This window comes from Babylonia areolata, chromosome 22, assembly GCF_041734735.1.
Source record: "Babylonia areolata isolate BAREFJ2019XMU chromosome 22, ASM4173473v1, whole genome shotgun sequence".
Classification (NCBI taxonomy): Eukaryota; Metazoa; Mollusca; class Gastropoda; order Neogastropoda; family Buccinidae; genus Babylonia; species Babylonia areolata.
Window position 1 is genome coordinate 28,689,675 of NC_134897.1, and position 25,909 is coordinate 28,715,583.

The window sequence follows — 25,909 nt, forward strand, 5'->3', positions numbered from 1 at the left end:
CCCCCACCCCCTCTCTCTCTCTCTCGGCGGGCAAGGCGTGCTTGTCAGTTTTCGTTCAGTTGTGACAGACTGAAAAAGCACACTGAGAGCTCCACCAACATGTATGGAAAGACGTTCGCGTCGAAAAAAAAACCCGAAACCATTCCCCCGCTGTTGAACGTTTTATTTTTTCATAATTATATTTCCGCCACCGCCCTCAACCCCAATACAACGTGAATATACATTTCTGACCTCATCATTTTACCGTAGGGCAGATGCACGTCGACAGGAACGCGCTTTTGGCCTCGTCATTTTCCCATAGGACTAGACGTTGAGGAAACGCTTCATCCCCTCCAACCCCCCGAACACACACACACACACCCTACCCTTGTCTCCATCCAACCCCTTCCATCCCCATCCCCACAGCTCCACTTTCATCGAAAGATAATAATTTAGCGCGCGGGGGAACTCAGCTGATTTTATTTACTCACAACTTTTCGGAGCCGTAGCAGTATGGGGAGTTCGATTTAAATTAAAACAGATTTGTTGCTGAATTTGCACACGCCAGAGTCGTATATTGACTTCAAGATATATATATATATATATATATATATATATATATGTGTGTGTGTGTGTGTGTGTGTGTGTGTGTGTGTTTATATGTGTGTGTGTGTGTGTGTGTGTGTGTGTGTGTGTGTGTATGTGTGTACTCTATCCCTCTCTCTCTATATATATTTTAATAGTTTTCCAATTCTGTGCCGAAAAAATGTTTATATGACACAGGTGTGCGCGTCTATGTGTGTGTGTGTGTGTGTGTGCGCGTGTGCGTGCATGTGTGTGTGTGAAAGAGAGATCGAGTAGAATGGGGGGGAGGGGGGATTGGGGGGGGGAGATGTGGATGTAATACTAATCTTCGACAGTGTTTTACAGAAATCTGAAAAAAACCCACCACTATCAGCCCATATTTATTTAAAAACTTAATGAGCATTTTTTTTTTGCCTGTGCGTGCGTAGTTGTTCTTAATAGAAGTACTTTAACCTACTATTTTGGGGTGCTTATTTTTTCATTACACTATGTGGAGGTGGTGTGGGGTAGGGGGGCAGGAGGCGCGTGCATTCGTGCGTGCAAGCACGTTCCTGTGTGACAACAATGGAGAGACAGATAGAAGCAAAAGAGAGAGAGAGAGAGAGAGAGCATGAGTGAGCCAAAAAAAAAAAAAAAAAAAAGAGAGACAAGGCCTTCAAGACTCACTTGTGATACACTTAAAAAAAATCTAATCGTTAAAATGTGTTCTGTATTTGTTATTATAAAGCTTCGGGTTAAAAAAAGAAAGTCCTAACCAGATTCAAATCCTGCCTGTTCAGGTGAGAAGAAACTGTCTTATCCATTACACTATCGTGGCTCCTTAATTGACGTTCTAAAATTTAACATTTGAACATATTTTAAAGGGCGATAAATCAATTGCGGTATTCGCAGTGAGAACGCTGTTTAAATCATATTGTTCTGGTGTATCTTGGGCATTCAAAAAATCTTTAAGGGCAATAAAAAAAAAATTCTTTTTAATGGCTATCGCTGCAATCACACCGCAACATTTAGCCGTTTTCACTAGATCTAGATAGATGTACAAGTTTAGTTACACCCGCCGGGAAAGTAGTACGACACGGTCGATTCAATTTCTCTTTTATGTTCATTCTAGTTTTATAGTTTTAAAGCTGATATGAAAATTTAGTATTTTGTTAAACTAATAACATGTAGAGCCAAGTACAAGTACTTCTAAACGTCGTAAGAAGTGAAAAGGACTTCATTTTGAGAAAAGTCAAGACTGGAAATGTTTTCGTTTCATCTTGATCAGTTCAAGGGTATTGACTCGCATGGTTTACAATTTTTAACTGCGAATTCCGACTGATTCTGTGGATATTTTTTATGGCCGTTTGGGGCATAATCCAGTAAGTGATGAGGCGTTCACAAATTTTTCTCTGAATAAATATTTAACGGTCTCCTTCTCCAACTTTCCATCACATGTTATCGTGTATTGTCCATTGAATATAGGATTGAACGGGCAGGTCAACAACTTGAAATAAAATGGCGTCGTTCGCGTTCGCGAAGAATATGAGCACGCGCTTTGAATGTGTATAAATATGTGTACGCAATTGATTTTCAGTGCCCATGACCTTCAGGGCTCAGCCAACAGATCTGTAAAGTCCACTCGTCGTATTGATTTTAGTATTTTCCGAAAAAGACCAATTGGGAGAATGAATATAGTGAAAACCCTGTACACTGAAAGCAAAACACACAACCTTTTTATGTATTGAGTATAATTTCAAAGTATGATGTTTAAGATGAGAAAGATCAGTTTAAAGCAAATCAAGTCCCCTAACATTAATTACAGAGTAATTTCCTTTCTTTTACCATCTGAACCAAAACGTTTGCAAAATAAATAAAACTTCCATGCTTAGCAAAAGAAGTTCCTGTTCTAACAAAAAATGATAATAATGACTGCTCTTGTTGTTGTGTCAGAAAATCAGACCAAAGTGCCAAGTTTATAGAATACAAAAAATATAAATATAACAGTAAATGCAGTTTGCATATAATTAGGCTTCATTTTTTTATTATTTTTTTGTGCCCATCCCAGAGGTGCAATATTGTTTTAAACAAGATGACTGGAAAGAACTGAATTTTTCCTATTTTTATGCCTAATTTGGTGTCAACTGACAAAGTATTTGCAGAGAAAATGTCAATGTTAAAGTTTACCACGGACACACACACACACACACACACACACAAAGACAACCGAACACCGGGTTAAACACAGACTCACTTTGTTTGCACAAGTGAGTCAAAAACACACACTACATTCTGAAATTAGGGGAAGAAAAACAAACACCAAAAGTAAAACCACAGAAGCTTGGGGGTGACCTCCCTTCTCCATCTCCACAGGGCTCCCCATCACTCCATGACCTCAGGCCCCATGTCAAGGGTCACACACTGACAACACCTCAACTGATACAAACCCACACACACCAGTTGTACCTGGGATTATCAAACAAAAAGTCAAACCAACAATGTACATGTGCTGGCAGACTACAACAACACAAAGCAATAACTTAGATAAATAAAAAGATTACTAAATCAAAAGCACATAGTTCACATACATATGTCACTGATGATCCAATAGAATAAGATGCCACTGATAAAAAATTCCATTAAAAAAAAAAATATATATATATATATATATATACTGAAAACTGGTTCTGACATTGTCCATCCGACTGCACAGAGCCATTCAGGATTGCGCAACTTAAAATTTTTTTTTTTAAATCAAAAGTCTGTTACATCTCGAACAAAAGCCGCAAAACATAACAGTTCATGACATATTATCTTCACCACTAAGCTCCTTAAGACAAATAAGACGACGTTGTGTTGTGGATGGTAGCCATTCCTCTTTGATTCATCATTCAAATTTGACAAGAAAAATTGTAAAAACAGGATATGAAAATACTTCAAAGCCACATTAAATACTCAAAAACGATGGTACTGGCACATAACATTGCAGAATAGTGATCAAATGAAAGTCAAATACTTCGCCACACTTAGTCAGTCTCATACTTTCTAACTCGATTCAACTCAAAATAAATGGGGCTTCAGTGTGACACTGTAGTCTATATAGCCGCATGCTGGAAAGAAATACCATAAGGGGAAAAAAACAGGGCAAGAGGAAATTTAAAAACAAAAAATAAACAACACAAGAAAAGCAAGGCCTTCAAGACTCACTTGTGATACACACTTAAAGAAAAAAAACAACTAATAAAAATCTAAAATTAGTTTGTTAAAATGTGTTCTCCATTCGTTATTTATAATTGTATACAGCTTCACGAACAAAAAGAAGGAAAAATGGCTTCAGTGCAGATTCGAACTGCGGATGTTTAAGTCGAGAATGAATGGTTTTACCGACTGCACTAACGCGGATTCAATGTTGCCGTTCAAAAATTATTATTTACGCATATTCTTTCAGCTTAATAAATCGACAGCAGCAATCAGAGTCATAACGCGGTTAAATCATGTTATCATGATCTCGAGCATTTAAAATTTTTTTTTTCAAGCCCGAGGTAAAGGAGACGGTCCCTTCGCCTCAAAAACACTGCAATGTTCTTGTATGGCCTGCTGAAGGAAGGCCACCGCGAACTTGGAAGACCCTGCAAGCGCTTCAAGGACACCTTGAAGACAAACCTCAAAGCCTGTGACACCGTGACAGAAATCGCTTCCTGGGAAACTGATGCCCTTGACCGCTCTCGCTGGAGGATGCTGAGCTCTAGTGGCATAAAGACGTTTAAAAACAAGAGAACACTGGCCATTAAGGAGAAGTGTGAGCGAAGGAAGCAGGGCTCCACTTCTGGAGACGTTTTCCCTTGCAACACCTGTGGGAGGTGCTGCGCATCCAGAATCGGCCTCTTCTCCCATAATTATGAGGACACACACTGACAGATAAGCCTGCCTGCCTACTCGTCCGTCGGTTTGACGGGAGACTCCATTAATTCAGCGGAATAAATCGACAGCAGCAATCAGAGTCATAACGCGGTTGAAATTATGTTATTATGGTATACCGATCTTGAGCATTTAAAATTTTTCTTTCAAGTCCGAGGTAAAGGAGACGTTCCCTTCGCCTCAAAAACACTGCAATTTCGTCCGTTTTTATAGATCTGCAGAGATCTGTGATTGACAAGCTTTGTCTTTCCACTCACTGAGAAACTACCAACGCCATCCATTCCATTTCTTTTTTTTTTTTTTTTTTTGTTCATTCTAGTTAATTCAGTATCCACTTTAAAACATTCATATGCAGTAAACACGTCAATGATTATTTTAAAAATTCTTTTAAATCGGTGGTAAAGGAGACGTTGCCATCGCGTCAGGCTTTGCAACATGTTTTGTCAAGATCTGCACTGACCAATGCCGTGTAGACGAGACAGTGAAACAGTTGATTCAAATTTTCTTTTCTGCTCATTCTACTTAATTTGGTGTCCACTTTAGAATATTCATATGCAGTAAACATGTCGATAATGTAGTTAGTATTATGTGTTCTGTCCAGAATGTGTATTTCTTTGCTTTTAACTGCAAACAAGAAAAACGAGGTCATGGCATATTAATTGTCACCAGACAATCGGGAAGCTCAATGGGTAACAGCGGTTTTCGGAATCCAAACCAAACATCAACGAAATATAACTGTTAATGATTTGGAAATACAGCTAAACTAGGGAGACTTACAACCTATTATTGGTAAGACTGTGAAGATTTTTTTCCTACTATGTTAAAGCCAAATTAGGTACTGGCAGACGAAGTATTTCCAGAGAAAATGGCTGTATTAATGTTTACCACACACACACACACACACACACACACACACACAACCAAACACCAAGTTATAACATAGACTCACTTAGTTTACAAAGGGCTGTGGGGGATGCAATGAAATGGGGAAAGAGGAGAAGTCGTCAATGAAATTAGGGAGCGCAATGCAATGAAAGAGGGGGGAGGTGAAAAGGCAATGGAATGGGGAGAGGGAGTGGAGGGCAATGTAATGAAATACAATCAAGATGTCCTTCTGACAAGTCAAAGGTTCCCACAGACTTTTAACAATGAATACCAAAGGCTTCAGAAGGATTTCACAATGGAATCGCACCAATACAGTAAAATGGTTTCTGCTTTTCCCAAGCACTGGCATGTACCATTACCTGTCTGCAAGACATACAGGTGTACCACACCACAACAACTAGTCATGTTCACTGTACGGCAGTTTTCTTTGTTCTGCTATACCATCATGGGTTAAGTGGTTCATCACTGATGTATTCAACAAAATGGAAAAAAAAGATGAAAAAAAAGAGAAAAAGAAATCTGCAAATTTCAAAAGCCCATCAAAATGTTCCAGTCAACAAAAACACAATTAAACCACCTGAAAGCACTAGCACTGCCATGGCAAGGACAGCTTTCAAAACTCAAGGACTGTTCACTGAAAGATGCGTCTGAAGTGCTCAGTGGTCCCCCTCCTCCCACTCTCACTCTTGTTGTTAAATGTGTGTGTGTGTGTGTGTGTGTGTGTGTGTGTGTGTGTGTATGTGTGTGTGCGAATATGCGCATGTTTGTGTGCATGTGTGTGTTGTGTTTGTCTGTGTGTGCCTGTGCCAAGTATTCTTGTGTCTTGGTTATTAGACAAGGAGGTGACTTCCACCAAGCTGCCCTATGCTTTCTAAGTCTATCTAACCAATCTTAAATCATAGCGGTTATCCATTCCCATACGGTATCCATAATGGTTCCCACAATCCCAATTAACCATTACCCATTCATTTTTCAGGTCGGCTGGAACAGCAGTGACAGTACCAACACCTGGCGGTAAGCCATCCTGAAACACACCACAAGTGTCACTCAGTCTCTCTTCACAGCCGAAGGCAACAACATCATAGAAAGCAAATGTATGATTTATTAAAGACAAGCTATAAAAATTATTTTTAAAAACATAATAAAAACCCACCACCATGCACAGAAAGCAAATGTATGATTTCTTAGAGACAATCTTAAAAATAAAAATAAAAAATCACCACCACCCTACTCCCCTTCCCCCAAAAAGCATCACTTCAAGTTGTCAAGAAAAAAATTCTGGATTTAACTATATATTAAAAAAGAAAAAAGAAAAAAAAAAAGAGGTAGGCACAAGCTGAAGATGATTCCATAGTGTGAAAATCAATTTATTGGAATTTGATGATTCCATAGTGTGAAAATAAGTTTGATGATTCCACAGTGTGAAAATCAATTTGACAAACATCTCTTACCCACATATTCATCCCTTTCTCAATGGAATGAAATTCAAAAGTAAACAACAACATCATCCTGAAAACACCACATTAAAAAAGACCCAGGATCCAATGGATAAAATGATAAAAACAAATTGCATAAAAAATCTGCAGAAAGTCATAGAAATTTGCTGACTGCACGAGTTTCCAGGGAATAAAAAGGGAAAGACAACTTCACACAATGATGTGGATACTGGCAAGAGGAGAATGACACAAACCCAATGTTCACTGCAAACAGCATTTGAACCTTGATGCACAATGTTTTTTAAAAGCTGAAAGTGCATCACTGATTTGCATGTTATGTACGCAAAAATCGCATTTCTGGTAATTAAAGACCCTAATGTTCAGAATGGTTCATACACAAGCACACAGTAACACATACACAAGCACAAAGGGTCTCTTTCTCATACACACACACACGCTAAAGTGCACTTTTTTTTTTAAAGCTGAAAGTGCATCAATGATTTACATGTTATGTACACAAAAATGACACTTCTGGAAATTAAAGACCCTTACGCATACACAAGCACAAAGGTCACACATGCACTCAAACAAACACTAAAGTGTGCACTCAGACCACAAATGTGTATGTGAATGTATGAACACACACAAAAAACATATATATGCAAACACGCACTTATATAACACCCGGAAAAATCTGTAACATCATTTGCTGGTCATGTACCATTCTGAAGAAGGAAACATCAGTATGGTTTGTTGGTGTGTGTTTTTTTTTGTTTTTGTGTGTGTGTGTGTGTGTGTGTGTGTGTGTGTGTGTGTCCAATGTCAGTTTTCCAGCACGCTTCATACAAACCCAGTTTATCCAACAGTAAAGTCATTTCACCACAGAACAAAATGTATTGAAAATGTTCTTGTACACACTCTGCACTCTAGGCACACCACCACACAGCCAGTGAGTCAGCACTGGGTGGTGGTCTTGGACTGCAGCTTTGTCAGTGTTTGACACAAGGTGAACCCTGAGTCCTGCACTGAACTGTCCTGATGTGATGTGATGCACTGCTGTGTGGGCACTACCTTCAGCCATGTCAGCCTCCTACCACAACCATCCTCACTCTCCTCTAAAGGACAGGACACTCTCTGAAGATGTATTCAGGCTGCCTACAGGGTGAGGTAATACTGATCATCCTCTCACACCCCATAACAACACATCAGTGACATTGCCTTTGATGCTGAGGGTGCCTTCACTTGCTAACACCCCAACAATGTTCTGCACATGCTGTCAGAGCTCACCTTGCCCACTGGGTCGTCAGTTCAAATCCCGACAACAAGACACCACAGACACAAAGAGAACCTGGGGCAAAGAAACCCTCCAACTCTGATCACTTCAGAAACAAACACACCAGCACAACACAGTGTCAGAGGTTGTGCTTTTCAAAGGACGCTACAAGACAGACAGGTGTGTTTGCAGTTAAAATCTAGATGTACTCCACACACAGAAGTCATAGATGTGTGTATCAAATTCCAGCAGTTCCATTTTTACAGGAAGCACACATCAAATTGTTGAGCACCACCAGAGACAGTTTACTACCCACTGTAACATGTTCTGTGATGTTTCGTTGCAAATCAAAGCCCAAATATCCACTAGTGAAAGAAAGCTTTTTTGTTTCTATTGACTCACTGCTCACACACACACACACACACACACACACAAAGTACTCACCAGCAGACGTTTGAAAAGCAACATGTGTGCATGTCAATGAATCAAAAACCCCACCCAACCCACAGCATTCACAGACACCCATAACCAATCTCTAACACTGAACAGGAGGTACTATAAAATCAAGGGGCAATGTTTCAGCTTTCTGTGTAGCAGTTGTTTCCCTTTGACAGCTGGACTCCACAGGAAAAGTGTGCCAAACAGGTCCACACCTGGAAACTTCTATCATCCCACTCTGCCACAGTTCTAGATCCTTGGTGTTAGTATGGTGATAGCTGGAAGTTGGGGATGAGACAATGGTCAATTAGACCTGTATGAACGTTCGACTATAAAATGATCATCATCATCATAATCATAGCAGTTATGATATTCTACAAACACTGGAAATAAAATGTAGCCTCTGCTCCTTCCTGTCCACAGCACACTCACAGCATGATCAGACACAAGGTCCAGTGAGGAGGAGGCAGGTAAACAACAACAGGATGGTGAATCCATCCCAATAACAAACAGCTATTGCTGACACAGGTGTCAGTGACTCCAGTATCCTCCTCAGTGAATACTGTTCCTTCCTGAAAGAAACACCTGGGTCACTCTGTGTCTGCATTTCACTGTTTTTCTGTTCTCTCTCTCTCTTCATCAGATCCCACACAGACTCTGGCTCAAAGTACAGGTCCACCAGTGCTATGACCAACACTGGCCTCTTTCCACCCTGCATCCAGATCCAGATCCACACAGAGGAGTTACATCCCTTTCTCCCAGGATCATCACTGGCACTCTTTGATCAACACTAGCTGAAAAGGCTAAGTATTTGTTGTTGTTTTCAACTGCCTGTCTGTAAATTGTACTGATGGCAAAACATTACTTTGTAGAAATTTATGTTTGACACAACAAACAGCAATCAGTAAAGCTGTACACTTACCTGTGATCTATAGCCAGGAGACCAGTCCTTCCCCCGCCTGACACGATCTCCAACTTTGATGACAGCTGCATACTCTGGTCCTTCACAGGGAGGTGGTCTTCCTGCAACACAGAATCATCACTCTGGTCTTCTCTAGGACAGTGACCTTCCAGAGACTCAAAATCAACTTTCCTGAATTAGCTGTGACTAAAAAAGATCTTCATGTGACTCAAACTATTTTTTTTTTCCTGAATCTTCTTGTGAGCCAAAAAAAAAAGTCATTTTCTTGTAAATCAAAATCAGTCTTCACGTGACTCAAATCTATCTGTTCATAAAATAGAAATTTTCTCAGTTTTACTTCTTGCAGATAATGATTTAGTAGAAAAACCATCCCACAGAATACATAGTGGTTTTCTTCATCACTCACTCACTTTATGATGTCCACATCCTCATCAGAGGAAAACTATGAAATGCACACTGTACAATCAATGTTCATCAGAGTTACAGAACATCTGACCCCCATGAGGGCCTCCTGGACAGCCTTAGGGGAACTTTGTGATGTCACCACACAAGTACAACATCTCTTCAAAAAACCACAAGGTCCATGGCTGCAGAGACTGACATTTCTAAACAGCCTGTGGCCAGCCCTACCCACAGATGACTCTGCCATGGGGTCAAAGGGAAAGACCAGGACCACACAGCCCTGTGTCATCCACTTCACAGATACATGCTTGGGAATGTTGCTCAAATTTTCTGACCAGCACTGCAGGTGTCTGTATCTTTCTGGCCTGGTTGACGCCAGGACACACTACGATAGAAGTGTACAGTATTCTCATGTCACAAAGCTCCAAACATAACCGGATCTCCAAAGCAGAAGCATCAAATGATCAATAATAACAATGAATACTTGTTGAGCGCTTTTCTCCCTTAAAGGGAGCTCAAAGCACTTTACAAAAAACACTGAACACACATACACAACAAAAGATTTAACGCACAAAAGCATAAAACAGATTCAAAGAATAAGCGTATTACATTACTTAATTCCACACACGCAGACACACACACACATACAGATTTTGCATGGGTTATAGCTGAATGTCATTAGAAAGACATGCAAGGTCTGTGCATAGGCGTTTTCAAAAAGATGTGTTTTCAGAGCAGTTTTAAAAGAGAAATGAGGGAGAATGGCGAAGACCATGAGGTAAACTGTTCCAGGCAGATGGAGCTGAATGAGAAAAAGCAGAATCACTGAAGGATCAGGTTTTAACGTGGGGAGCAAGTAGCCGCTGTGAATCAGAAGATGATCTGAGTTATCGAGGGGGCGTGTAGGTTTGGATGACTTCTCTCAGATACTGAGGGCCAGCACCCAAAATGGAACTGAAGGTGAGAGTTGCAACTCTGTACTTTATGCAGGCAGAAACTGGTGACCAGTGAAGAGAATTTAGACCATGAGTGATATTGTCAGTCTTTTTGGTTCTAAAGATTAACCTTGCTTCTGCATTTTGAACTTTCTGGAGTTTGGTTATAAAGTATTGAGGATAACCGATGAAGTGTGAGCTACAATAATCAAGTCTCGACAAGACAAGACAGCACACCAGAGTTTGTGTTGCTTGAGTAGTAAGGAGATGTCGGATGGAACTGATCTTACAAATTTGAAAGTATGCAGCCTTGCAGAGATTGTTAACGTGCTTCTTCATTGAAAGGTTTGAATCAAACATCACACGCATATTTTTCACTGAAGATACAAAGCCTACATCTAAATCTCCAATTTTAAGACAGGAAGGTAAAGAGTTGCTTATAGACAGTCTGCTTTAATAAATAATAATAGCTTTAGTTTTACTATCATTTAATTGTAATTTGTTTTGATTCATCCATGCCTTAACATCAGCAATACACTATTGAAGTACATGGGAAAGATTGGTGGCCATTTACCATAACTGTTTCTGTTCTGTTTCTATGGTAGGATTGGAACCATGACAGTGTGGAGCCAGAGATGTCAATGGAGTATCTAAGTCTATTTAGCAAGATGGCATGGTCAATGGTATCAAAAGTGGCAGAAAGATCAAGCAATGTAAGAACACAGATTGTACCATTGTCAAGGGATGTTAAAATATCATTCATAATCTTTACAAGTACAGTTTCAGTGCTATGATAAGCTCTGTATGCTGACTGGAAAGGGCTGAGTAAGTTGTTGTGAGTCAAATGATCACTAAACTGCAAAAGAACAAGACGCTCTAACAACTTTGACAGAAAGGGAAAATTTGAAACAGGACAGTAATTCTTCATATTGCCAGGATTAAGTGAAGGCTTCCTTAGCAAAGGTTTTACCAGAGAACACTTGTATGAATTAGGAAAGTTTCCAGATGTTAGAGAGTCATTCATTATGTCAGTAAGGAAAGACAAGAGGATGTCAAGGTAGTTGAGAAATAGATTTGAAGGGAAGGGATCAAGTTCACATGTTTTGTGAGGAGAAGAGACTGAGTGAGAGGTCAACCATGGAAACAGGGTTCACTGAATGGAGCAAACGGAGGTGAGGATGAGTTAAGGTTGTTTCTTATCATACTGATTTTGTCCTGAGAGTATTGAAGAAAACGGTTTGGAAGTTCCATCAGTGGAAAAATGGTGGAAAGCAGTGATGATCTTTTCATTCTAAGTAAACGGTTAGATACCTGAAACAAACGACTGTAACACATAACCATAACACACACACACACACACACACACACACACACGCACGCACGCACGCACGCATGCACACACGTACACACACATCATATATCAACAACAACAAAAATATATATATATATGATAGAGTGTCAAAGACAGACAGAGAACAAAAGGTAAGAGGGAGAAAAAGACACAGATGTCCGCCCAAAGAGAAAGACAAAAAGGAAGAGGGAGGGAAAGGGATGTGAAGTGAGGGTAGCCAGGTCAGCGGAAGGAAGGAAGGAAGAAGCATTACAGAGAGCTATGTAACAATACTCACCACACCGATGGGACCTGTCCCCTTTATTACCCTGCACACAACCCACAGGGACATTAACCCAGCTCACTGCTCTCACAAGCTGACATTTCTTACTTCCCTTCTGCTGCCTCTCCTGTCCTGTCCTCTTTTCAGTCATCATCATAAAAACTACACAAGGCATCGAAAGAAAACAATCTGTACAGCCCTGGGGTATCCCCTCAGCTATCACAAATACACAGTTCATAGCACTTCAGTTTCCCCTCTGCTCCAGACACCCAGTCCATGATGTCATCTGATCAGAAAGAAAAAATAAACTTGTGCATACAAAACTAATTGAAAATAAACCTAGCTCTGAAAAAAGAGCACATATCTATTTAGATTTATGCTAAACAGGTCTAAAAATACAAGTCATCACCTGTCTTAGTTCTTTTTCCTTATTAGAAATTGCATTCTGAGTATAAAAAAAAAGTTCTCTGACAATACAATACAGAACATAAATGATGCTGAATGGGAAGACAATTCTTCAAAATACACAGATCTTTTTATGTTCTGCCAATAAGAAAAAGATACTGACATCAGATATTTATCAATATTACCTGCTTACATATCTGGACACTACCCATTTCTGACAATAAAAAATAGAGTGCTCATATTTCAGGCAATAAAAAATAGAGTGCTCATACTCAAACAATTGGGACTGACAAATGGTATGTCAATAAAAAGGGTAGTTTTGTTCATCAGTGTTGTTATTTCATTGTACTGACTACATGTTGTGGAAATAGAATATCAGCTATAAATCTGATAATAAAAAAAAAATCTCCTGTTTGCTGAAAGACAAACAGGCATTTATACATGTACCAACACTTTTTTTTTTTTTAAAGAGTACATGCTTAATCATGTTTACTTCAGATTACAATAACAAACAATGTATTTTTAGCAACAACCACATTAAGTTAGCTGATGTTCTTCAAAGAATCAACAGCAACAATCCCAGCAGTCATTGCTGACTGGATCTATTTTAGGAAACAAACATAAATGCAGATAGTGTCTCTGTACCTATCTGACCTTGCTCTTTCTTTAAACTTAAAGAAGCTAGAATATCTGCATCTATGTAAATATGTTCATGTATGCTGTGTACATTGTGTCTTTGCATTGGTCAGGCATCTGTACCCCACACCCTATAAAAATCTCGTCTTCAGATAAATGTCATAATCATCACCTTACCCATCAAGATGCTGCTTTAACTAATCTCTTTAATAGCTGTGCTGTGACATGAATCTACCACATAGTTTTCACGTCACTTCAATCAGATTACAATTCATTTTTAAATACACATATAATAATACCTTGTCCTGGGCAGAATGTGTCAGCATCCCAGTGTCAGTCAAAGCTTTCCTGACTTTGAACTTGCCTGGCTTCAGGAGCAGATTCCCTGTTGTTGTCTTGGCATCGTCAGGGAGTTTCTGTGACTCCAGACTAGTCAGGCGTGACTTCAGCTTTCCCATCATGCCCAGTAGAGAACTGTCTGCTGCAGAAGAGACCAGCCGTTCAGCAGTAGTTTTATGAGCAGACAAGGCAGTTTTCTGCTTCTCCAGTTCCAGTTTGCAGGATTTTCTTTCGGCCAGGAAAGCGTCTTCTCTCTCTTGAATATCAGCGTTCAGCTTTTGACGTCGGGTCTCCAGTGACATCTGCAGGTCATCAAATGTGACCTTGACCTCATTTCTCATGGCCTCGAACTTGCCCTTGCCAACAAACACTTGGGCGTCAATTCTGTTGATCTGATGAGACAAGAAAAAGAGTACACATTTTTTGTTACTTACAATGCAGCTTGCACACAAGACAAAACAGATCAGGATTTATTTCATCAGTAGAGAACAATTTTACTGATTTAATGATTGATTCTCTCTCTCCATCTGATCCCTCTGCCACTGTGACTGTAACTGTAACTGTGTGTGTATTGTATGTGTGTGTGTGTGTGTGTGTGTGTGTGTGTGTGTGTGTGTGTTTGTGCACACATGTGGGCATGTGTGTGTGTGTGTGTGTGTGTGTGTTTGTGCACACATGTGGGCATGTGTGTGTGTGTGTGTGTGTGTGTGTGTGTGTGTACATGTGTGTGCTTGCGTGCACATTAGCACATGTATGCTGTCAGTGCAGACTGACTAACACACAAGGATGACTACAGATGACTTGCCTTCATGTCTGATGTTTGTGGTAAAAGTACACTTCAAAAAAGTAAATAATTTTTACTCAGTGTTGCATTTAGTTACTGACTTAAAACAACCTTCTTTTGAAACCTTAATAAATTACACACTGTTCTGATCAGTCAGAAACACCATTTTAAAGTGTTTTCTCATCCTGTGTTCTTCTATTATTTGAACTTGTATTCCATATGTGGGGTTAAACATTTCATTTTCAGTCTGTGATGAATAATACATATTCATTTTAGTATAAAAATATATCCAGCCCAATACAAACTCTCTCTCTTTCAATATTGATCTGACAAACTTTCATTTTCTTTTTGGGGGTGTGGGTGTGGGGGAGTGGTGTGGGGTATGTCCTGAACCTTTGCCTCAACAGCAACCTCCTTCTCCTCCAGTTTCTGCACGTGTTTCTTCAGCTCCTCCCTCTTCACTGTGGCCACGTCTCCAATCCCTCTCACGTCAGGACATTGGCGGTGAGCCGAGAAAGTACACACCACACAGATGAGTTCCTCGTGACTTGTACAGTACAGCTCTGCCTGTTTACTGCTGTGGTTCACACAGGGTGTTGGGGGGTGTGAGGCCAGCTGCTCAGTGGTCAGATCGCTCAGCTTCTCTGTCACATGATCCTGAGTTAAAGGAATTTTGCCATGGATCTTTGCACAAGAAGCACAAAGTTTAATGCAGCACTGAAGGCAGTACAAGGTGGCCTCTGCATCATCACAACAGCTGCAGACACAACTGCCACTCAGTGCTTTCTCACTCTCAACAACTGCTGCTGTGGCAAAGTCTGTGGGCAGTGCGTCCACTTGGGAGGCAAGGTCACCCTGGCCTTTGTCGGAGGCTGGAAGAATCTGCTCTCTGCACAAAGGGCAGCCACCTTGGTTTCCAGCCTCTTCCAGCCAAGACACCACACACTTGTGGCAGATGAGGTGTGTGCAGGGAAGGATTTTGGGTTGCTGTAAACTGTCATGGCAAACAGGGCACTCCACGTCACTTGTTGCTGCAGCTGCCATGTCTGAAACATACAGTTGGTAAAACAGTGTGTGCATACTGTTCTGAAGATATGGGTATTCAGGAACTGTGAATGTGAAAGAAATGTTCTAAAGCTAAGATCTTGACTCAGCACATTCAGCTGCTCTGTTCACAATTGTTGTTTGCTTTCATGTTTTACACCTTACAGGTCTATCAGAAAATAAAGTCTTCTTGATTTTTTATGTTTAGCATGACTGAGATCTGTTTAAAAAAGATGATTTCCCATAATACATTCAGACTGATTACGCTGCAGAATTTTGCTCATTCTTGCAGGTGTATCCATTCCTGTAACTTCCGCACTTTGACAAGAGAAAATACAATATCAACTAAAATTGATGACTGCTGGTAATCAGTGTGTCAATATGCAAGATAAAAGTGTCAAAGGTTTGTGAATAAGAAATAAAGACGAAATTTTTCAGTAAAATGACTGGAAACCAGAAGTATTTTTATTTTTCAATTGTCATTATAATTAGTGTGTGAACAGAACTGATTGCTTTGTGTATTTTTAAGCCAAATTTGGTGTTCACAAAATATTTCTAGAGAAAATTACATTTAAGTGTTAACCACAGATACACAGATGCACATACATATATGCATATGAGCCAAAAACTATTGTAAATAGACTTAGCAAACATTTAAATGCAGTTATTTTGTCTAATGTGCATGTGCCCACATACAGAGACTGAGATAAACATGACAAATTGATACACACTGCATGGTTGTTGACAAACATACAGGGGAATACCAAAGCAATTACTTTTCACTGACTCATGGTAACATTAGCAGAACTTGCAGATTAATATACATTTTCATGAACACAATCATGGGAGGGAGGAGAGAGAGGGAGATTGTGAAGAGGGTACAGGAGGGAGGAGGGAGATGGAGGGGAGAGGGAGCAAGAGACACAGACAGAAAGACAAAAAGAGTGCAGAGAAAAAAGACAGAAAGACGCTGGGAGATGGACAGACAGACAGAAAGATGGAGAAAGAGAGAGGGGAATTATCCATATCATCATCACCAAGAGACCTGATCTAGAGCACACACTTAATTCTTGAAATTACCCAAGAAGAATGGGGCACACATTCAGTTGATGAATATGGTTTGTTTGCGATCACCTGGTTCTACACACAGACACACATAGACAAACAGACAGAGACAGTCAGACACACACACACACACACACACACACACACACACACGGCTCAAGTAATTGTGTGGCAACATGTCTGTGTATGTGTGAATGTGTGGTGAATAAGGTCACAAAGAAAATAATTTGCAAAATAATGATCATGAAAACACAAACCTTGCCATAAACAGTCTATAATGGCAGCAGAACTGAATTGTGTAAAATCTGAGGCAAAACAAACAAACAAACAAAAAAACAACAACTCACAAACATCAAAACAGCTACCTGTAGCCACAGTCACTGACCTAAAAGTCAGAAATCTTGAATACTGTTAGCTAACTGCTTATGATCAACTTAAGATTTCAAAGTCTCACCCACATCACTCCCACCCCACCCATCCCAGCCCAAACCGTTTCAATGATAATATAATTACAACATTCACATTTGTATAACACCAAGCGTTGTCCTATGGCAAAATTATGTCAAAAGAAATCCACTGTGATAGGTACACAAATATATAAGCATGCACTCAAGGCCTGACAAGTGTGTTGGGTTATGCTGCTGTCAGGCATCTGCCTAGCTGAAGTTGTGCAGGGTATATGGATTTGTCTGAACGAAGTGACAACTCCTTGAGAAAGTGAAACTTCTCAAATCTGAATCATAGTAATTCTTTGCTTGCTGGCTCTTCACAGTACATTATTAATAAACTCCAGATAGTCCAAAACTTGGCTGCCCGTCTTGTATTCAAATGGCCTGAGAGTGACCAAATCATCCTATTCTGAAACAACTCCACTGGTTGTCAGTACAGTCCAGATTGAATACAAACTCACCTCACACTGCTTTCATGCTTTCTCTGCTTCTTCACCTATCTTCCTGACCTCCTCACTGTTAACTTTCCAGCAAGACAACTACATTCATCATCAGACAGTCACATGCATGAGATTCCCTGTGTTATGACTAAATCCTTCAGTCAAATATACTTTGCATTTACTGTCCCCTTCCAGTGGAAACCTGTGCCACAGGCATCAAGGCACTCCCAGTCCATTTCCAGCTTCAAAACCAACCTGGACTCACCTGTTTAAAACTGACTTTGGTAGATCTCCTGCAACAGTGTGGGTGTGTGATTGTTTCTGTTTTCCATGTGTGTTGCTGAGGTGTTGTGTGGAGAGGAGGGTGAGAGAGTGGGACTGATACAACTGCAACAATGACAACTGAAATAAAATAAAAATAAAAATTGTGGGCTGCGTTGATAGTTGTGAATTCTGATGTCGATTTTGCATCTAAATGATGATGACGATGGTAGAAGAAACTGTTATTGGTCTTGTTTCTAACACTCCCATGTGATATAGGTCTACATCCCCCCCCCCCCCCCCCCCCCCCCCCCCGCCCGCCCACATCCCCTCCTCCCCGCCCCCGGTTGAAAAACATATATTTTCAGACATTAAGAACCGAAAGTAGAACTTTTCCACACGGTCGAGTTGCCGAATACATACTTAACAAACAGCTCAATAGGTTTCAATTTATACTGGGATAATCTATCGATTTAGAACTTGTCCAATCATAGGATTTGTTCAACTAGCTCTTATGTTAGCAATACCACCATACACAGTTCACAGAATACTCACCTTAAACTTACTCACCTGTTTGAAGGCTCAGAATAAATGAAGAGTTACCTACCGTGGGCTAAACATGATTACTAACCCGAACATCTCCGGGAACTCCCGAATTGGCGACCGTAAAATCAGGCTTTTCTTGGACTTATGCATTCTTTTGGGGGTTAAAAATAAAAATTGTCAGAAATTCCGAACCGAAAATAAAATCTTTCCTGAACCCTGAAGTTAATTAGGCTCCCATAGTAGGCCACCGATCACATTATGCGAAGTGACCAACAGCTAAATCTGTTTCATTTTATATTGATACTTTGTCGATATCACATTAACATGAATGACAAAAACACAAATAAAACAAAAAACAAACAAACAACAACAACAAAAAAAAACTATTACCAGTTCTACTGTCATCGAGACTTCTGGTTTCTTTTTATGGGCACAGCTGACAGAATATTTACCTCAAACTTACTCTCCTGCATGGAGGCTCAGGGGAAAAGGTTGATTTACCTACCGTGGGTCACTTGAACCCATCGAGCTCAATAGTATGGAGGGGAAGAAGGGAGGGGGGCCGCGCGCCACCAGGCTGCCATGCATCTTGCTGGAGGCTACTGCCTGCCGCGAACGCCTCTCCCTCTCTCTCTGAGTCTCTCTAATCAAGCTGGCAAATCTGTTGTGGCTGAAAATTACCTTGGTTTTAATGTGTACAAACAACTGGACAAGAAAGAGAGGGAGAGAGAAATTGGTTACTCGGCTGTAAAATGTTAAATGCGACGAAAAGTTACAGGAGGGAGGGAGGGGGGCAAAGAGAGGAAACTAGGTAAAGGCCGTGATGGCACACACACACACACTGTTTTCGGCTGTTGTTTCCTTGTTTGTTTTGTTGCTGTTTTTGTTAATTGATGATCGATTTGTCTTGTTTCTTGTGGGACCTCCAACCTCCTAGCTAATTTTCCCCACTTTCTTTATTTTCCTTTTTTGACTCACTTGTGTAAACAAAGTGAGTCTATGTTTTAACCCGGTGTTCGGTTGTCTGTGTGTGTGTGTGTGTGTGTCTGTGGTAAACTTTAACATTGACATTTTCTCTGCAATTACTTTGTCAGCTGACACCAAATGAGGCATAAAAATAGGAAAAATTCAGTTCTTTCCAGTCATCTTGTTTAAAACAATATTGCTTCTCTGGGATGGGCACAAAAAATAAAAAATGAAGCCTAATTATATGCAAACTGCATTTACTGTTATATTTATATTTTTGTATTCTTTAAACGTGGCACTTTGATCTGATATTCTGACACAACAATAAGAGCAGTCATTATTATCATTTTTTGTTCAAACAGGAACTTCTTTTGCTAGCATGGAACTTTTATTTAATTTGCAAACGTTTTGGTTCAGATGGTAAAAAAAGGGAAATTACTCTGTAATTAATGCTAGGGGACTTAATTTGCTTTAAACTGATCTTTCTCTTCTTAACATTACATTTTTTTTCTTTTCTTTTCTTCTTTCTTCTCCCAAGCTTATCCATCATATTTAATACAGAGCACTTTTCAACCATTTTTAAAATCTCTTTTTTTTCCCCCTCTTAATGATTCCTTTACAGGATAAAGCGTGAAGCACAAGTGAGTCTTGAAGGCTTTGCCTCTTGTTTTTGTTGTTGTTGTTGTTGTTGTCACACACACTCTGACTATGTTTTTGGGTGTCTATTGTGGGGCCTCCAACCTCCTACTTTTCCCACTTTGTTTATTCCCTCTACTTTCTTTAAATTGTTTTCTGTTTTTCTTTTTTGTTTCGTTTTCTGTTCTTTTCTGACTTTCTTTTTAAAAGTCTTCTTTCATTTTCTTTAATTTTACACCCATTCATGCCCAGTTCTTTGTCTGCTTGTCTTTCTGTTGGTGGGCAACATTTGTCGACTTAAGTGTAGGATTTGCTGTATGAACTTTGTCTAAGATTTTTTTTTTTTTTTTAATAGAAAAAAAGTTGTTTTTTCTATTTATTTTTCTATTGAAAACAATATTTATTCATTTATTTATTCGTTTTATTTCATCCTTATCTATCATTATCATTATTACTATTATTTTATTTATTTTATCTTTATTTTCTATTTTTATTTCTATTATTATAATCTTATCGTTATCCTTATTATTTTTATTTATACACGTTCATTTATTTCTTTTTTTTCTTCTAAAGGCCTGACTGAGCGCGTTGGGTTATGCTGTTGGTCAGGCATCTGCTTAGCAGATGAGCCGGGTGTAGCGTATATGGATTCGTCCGAACGCAATGACGCCTCCTTGAGCTACTGATACTGATACTGTCTAAGACAACAATTTGTTGCTTTGATTATTATCATTATCATTGTTGTTGTTAATATCATAATTATTAATGTTATTATTATTATAATATTATTATTATCATTATTATTGTTATCATCAATTGTTATTATTATTATCAACAGCATTAATATTATAATCATTATCGGTAGTTGTTATCATTATCATTATTAGGGTAAAGACAAGAGAGAGAGAGAGAGAGAGAGAGAGAGAGAGAGAGAGAGAGAGAGAGAGAGAGAGAGAGAGAGATGTTGAAAATAAAAGATCTTTTCTTCTTCTTCTTCTTCTTCTTTTTTTTTTAACAAATAGTACTCTTTCCCATACCTGTTGTCGCAGTTTATTGCCAAACAACGATTAAATATTTTGCTGAAAATGTCTACATTCTACTACTGTCCGGCAGTGAAATATGTCCGGCAGTGAAATATACGCTGCCAGCCTTTTGTGAGATGGAGACCCGGCTGCCGCGCGCGGCGGCCACTCCTTCCCATTGAGCTCAGTGGTTGAACATGACGACTAACCCGAACAGCTCCGCGAAATCCTGACTTAACTGGCGACCGACAAAAACCACTGACCATTCATCTTTCTCTCTCTGTGTCTCTCTCTGCGTCTCGCTGTCTCTCTCACTCTGTCGTTCTCTGTCTGTCTGTCGGTCTCTCACACAAGGAAGATCCATGTGAATGTGCAACTTTTCCTGTGTCCATTTTCTTGTACATTTCCCTTCTATGACCGATGATTATGGATAAACCATGTCGAGCAAGTAGCCGCCGTGAATCGGGAGAGTTGTCGTGGGGGTGTGCAGATTTGAATCAGTTCTCTCAGATACTGAGTGTGTATTTACCACATATGTGGGTATCTATGTATGACTTTGCAAAGATAATTCTTGCTGGAATACCGGGGGATATGGATTCAGGAGGTGAGGGTGGGGTGGGACAAAGGAGATAGTAAACCCTTCAATGCCAGTCATTGGGGTCCACAGAATCCCCTCTTCCAAAGAGCACAGTTTGTTTCCACAGACCGTACCCAGACTGCCGGTCTTGGAGCAGTGCCCTCAGAGGCCACAGCAGTGGAACCGACTGTCCACCCAGGGTACCTGACAAAGTCACGTCACCTACCATCAGGTGTTGTCTCCACCTGGGTGGCTTGATTCTTGTCATGTTCACTTTCTTGTGGACTTATTCAGGACGTGTTTTCATCCCTGAGATGGCCCTTGTGGTTGGCTGGACGATATATGCCATGAATGAAGGAGCTTTCTCAGCTCTGTGGGAGAAATTCACAATCTGACAGCTTCCCTGATGCTGCGGTAACAGATACTGCAGGGAATGCGGGAGGAAAACGTAATGAAGAACAAAAATACAGCAAACACACACACACACACACACACACACACACACACACACACACACACACACAGCTGCTTTATTTGATTTTAATGCAAGAGAAATATTTACAGTATAACACTATTCACATCAATAGAATAATCAGAACTCCACAAGTCAGGAATAAAAGGGTCAAACGAATAAGGCAGCAGCAGAGAGTGGGGGTGAAGGGTGGAGACAGGTTGTAAAGGTGTGAGCTGGGTGGGTGGGGGAGGGGAGGAGTGGATGACGACTGAAAATTGGCCTCAACATTATCAAAAATTATCTATGATACGAATTACTGGAAAGAATTAGAGATATAAAAATTGTTGTAAAAGTACACACATGCCGCTGTTGTCTAGTGATGAGAATGACTATATACACTGAAAGACATTTTACATCTCAAAAGCTTTCAGTTTCATTTTTAGAAGGCGTCACTAAAATAGGACAAATCCATATGTGCTACACCATATCTCCTGGGCAGATTCCTGACCAGCAGCATAATCCAATGCACAAGTCGGGCCTTGAGGCAACTCAAAGGAATATTATATCATTCAAGGCAAATTATATCCACTGAAAGACTTTTTTTTTCAAGTCAAAAGAATATACATTCAAGGAAATTTATATAAGCTGAAAGACATTCTTTCACCTTAAAGGAAGATTATATACATCCAAGTCAAATTATGTACACTGAAAGACATTATTTCACTTTAAAGGAAGATTATTTACACTCAGAGCAAGTTATATAAACTGAAAGATATTTTTTCACCTTAAAGGAAAATATATATAAAATTATATACACTGAAAGACATTTTCACCTGTCAGGAAGAGTGCATACATTCAAAGCCAGTTATGTACACACTGAAGGAAAGTAACATTACTGAAATGCGCAACAGCCAAATGGTTAGATGTTAGGGTATTGGACTTGTATCGATAGATTCGGGGTTTGAATCCTGGTATCAGCGCCTGGTAGGATAATGGTCAAGATGATGTCTTTTTACCAATCTCACAGGTCAACATAATTATGTGCAGAGCTGTAAGTGCTTGCATTTCGCTTCATGTGTATGCACATGCATAACATCAAATATGCACATGAAAGATCCTGTGCTGATGTCATCTTTCCGTGCAGTTGTAAACAAGAACTTAATCAGCATGCACACAACCAAAATCGGAACACGGCTGCCTAAATAACTAAACTGTGTGGAAACGCTCATGCACGTAAAACCTCACTTGTAGATACAATGAAGGTGGTAGCTGTATTGTATTTTCCTGCATGTGTATACACATGCATAACACCAAACATGCACATGAAAGATCCTGTACTGTCATTTTTCATGGGGTTAAAAACATGGACACGCAGCATGCCTATTCCTGAAAACGGAATATGGCTGCCTAAATAACTGTGTGGAAACGCTCATGCACATAAAATCCCACCTGTAGATACAAGCGAAGGTGGTAGCTGCAGCCCAAGAAGACAGGAGAAGAAGGATGTACATCCCCAGTGAGTGCTCTGTAACCTTGTTAGTTCCTCCACCAGCACACACAGCATGTCAGGGCACCAGCTTGTAATGCATGTTTCACTCTTTGAAGAAGTTATCAGGCGTGTCATGGCACTGGCTGCCACCCATGCAGCAATGATCTCACACAGGTACATGGTGAGTAGCCACCGTGAGGTCGTCGTCATCTCTTACACATCAGGAACAACCAGTACAACCCCAAAACACACACTACATTCTAAATTCAGGGGAAGAAAAAAGCCAAAAGTGAAACCACAGAAGCTTGGGGGTGATCTCCCTTCTCCATCTCCACAGGGCTTCCCATCACTCCATGACCTCAGGCCCCATTTCAAGGGTCACACACTGACAACACCTCAACTGATACAAACACACAGACCCCAGCTGTACCTGGCATTATCAAACAAAAAGTCAGACCAACTGTACCTGGCATTATCAAACAAAAAGTCAGACCAACTGTACCTGGCATTATCAAACAAAAAGTCAGACCAACAATGTACAATTGCTGGTAGACTACAACAACACAAAACAGTAATTGAAAAAAAAAAATCCAAAATTAAAAGCACTAGTTCACATTACATATGTCACTGATTACTCAGTAGAAAAAATGTCATTGAAAATGCATGATTCCATTAAAAAAAACCCAATAAAACAATGAAAACTGGTTCTGACATTGTCCAGGACTGCCCAACTCACCCCCCCACCCCCACCCCCACAGCACCCTAAAATAAAAAGTCTGTTACATCTGAAACAAAAGCCGCAAAACAACACAGTTCATGACATAATATATTATCTTTACCATTAAGCTCCTTCAGGCAAATAAGACTACACTGTGTTGAGGATGTTTGCCCATGAAATGGGGGATGACGGAGGGTGATACAATGAAATGGGGGAAGGGGGAGGGTGATGCAATGAAATGGGGGAAGGGGGAGGGTGATGCAATGAAATGGGGAAAGGGGGAGGGTGATGCAATGAAATGGAGGAAGGAGAAGGGTGATGCAACGAAATGGAGGAAGGGGGAGGGTGATGCAATGAAATGGGGGAAGGGGGAGGGTGATGCAATGAAACGAGGAAGGGGGAGGTTGATGCAATGAAATGGAGGAAGGAGAAGGGTGATGCAATGAAATGGGGGAAGCGGGAGGTTGATGCAATGAAATGGGGGGAGGGGGATGCAATGAAACGAGGAAGGGGGAGGTTGATGCAATGGAAGGGGAGGAAGCAAGACAACAGAAGCGGGAAGAGCAATGCAGTGAGGTAAGTTTAGTAAGGGGAGAGGGGGGCTATGAGGGATGTAATGAAGCGGAAGAAGAGGAACAGGGGAGGAAACCAATGAAATTTGGGAAGGCGATTCAATGGAAGAGGGGGCAGGGGGTGAGGAAAGGCAATGAAATGGGCAGAGGGAGTGGAGGGCAATGTAGTGAGACACAGTCAAGAAGTTCTGACAAATCCAAGGTTCACACAGACTTCCAACAATGAATGCCAAAGTCTTCAGAATGATAGCACAATAGACTTGCACCAATACAGTAACATGGTTTTTACTCTTCCCAAGCACTGGCACATAACATTAACAGTCTGCGAGGCATACAGGTGTACAACAGCACAACAATTTATTTTCCATTTAAAGGCAGTTTTCTTTGTTCTGTAATACCACCATGGCTTAAGTGGTTCACCAGAATGTAAAAGAAAAAAGAAATCTGACTGCACCAAATGCCGATCAAAAATATTCCAATTAGAAAAACAAAACAACCCCCCCCCCGGCCCCACCCTCAAAGCACTGGAGTTTGCTCAGGTACCCCCTCCCCACCAACACCACCCTTACATTGTGAATAATCCCAAATGCTTTTGATCTGCTGGCAACATTGGTTTAAAAGACACCTCCAATGTGTGTGTGTGTGTGTGTGTGTGTGTGTGTGTGTGTGTGTGTGAAAGTAAACATTGTATTCCAAGATGGTAATCTGAACAAGCGACAATTGCTTTTTGTGTAAATGTGAGTGTGTGTATGTGTGCGAAAGCAAGAGAAAATATGAATTAGAAAGTAAAGAAATGAGGAACTTCTTCTTCTGCGTTCACTCGTATGCACACGAGTGGGCTTTTACGTGTATGACCGTTTTTACCCCGCCATGTAGGCAGCCATACTCCATTTTCGGGGGTGTGCATGCTGGGTATGTTGTTGTTTCCATAACCCACCGAACGCTGACATGGATTACAGGATCTTTAACGTGCGTATTTGATCTTCTGCTTGCATATACACACGAAGGGGGTTCAGGCACTAGCAGGTCTGCACATACATTGACCTGGGAGATCGTAAAAATCTCCACCCTTTACCCACCAGGCACCGTCACCGTGATTCGAACCCGGGACCCTCAGATTGACAGTCCAGCGCTTTAACCA

The 25,909-nt window shown here is 40.4% G+C and overlaps 1 protein-coding gene across 1 annotated transcript in view; it reads right to left on the reverse strand.

Moving 5' to 3' along the window:
- The window catches only part of LOC143297388 (E3 ubiquitin-protein ligase TRIM45-like), a 45,441-nt gene that overhangs the window by 8,114 nt on the left and 11,418 nt on the right, over positions 1 to 25,909 (reverse strand). Inside the window, exons 2-6 of the mRNA XM_076609709.1 lie at positions 14,923 to 15,575; positions 13,706 to 14,137; positions 12,381 to 12,411; positions 9,416 to 9,516; positions 6,308 to 6,370 (exon numbers count right to left, since the gene is read on the reverse strand). Coding sequence (XP_076465824.1) covers positions 6,308 to 6,370; positions 9,416 to 9,516; positions 12,381 to 12,411; positions 13,706 to 14,137; positions 14,923 to 15,573 — 1,278 coding nt within the window. The 5' untranslated portion in view covers positions 15,574 to 15,575. The remainder of the gene's footprint in view (positions 1 to 6,307; positions 6,371 to 9,415; positions 9,517 to 12,380; positions 12,412 to 13,705; positions 14,138 to 14,922; positions 15,576 to 25,909) is intronic.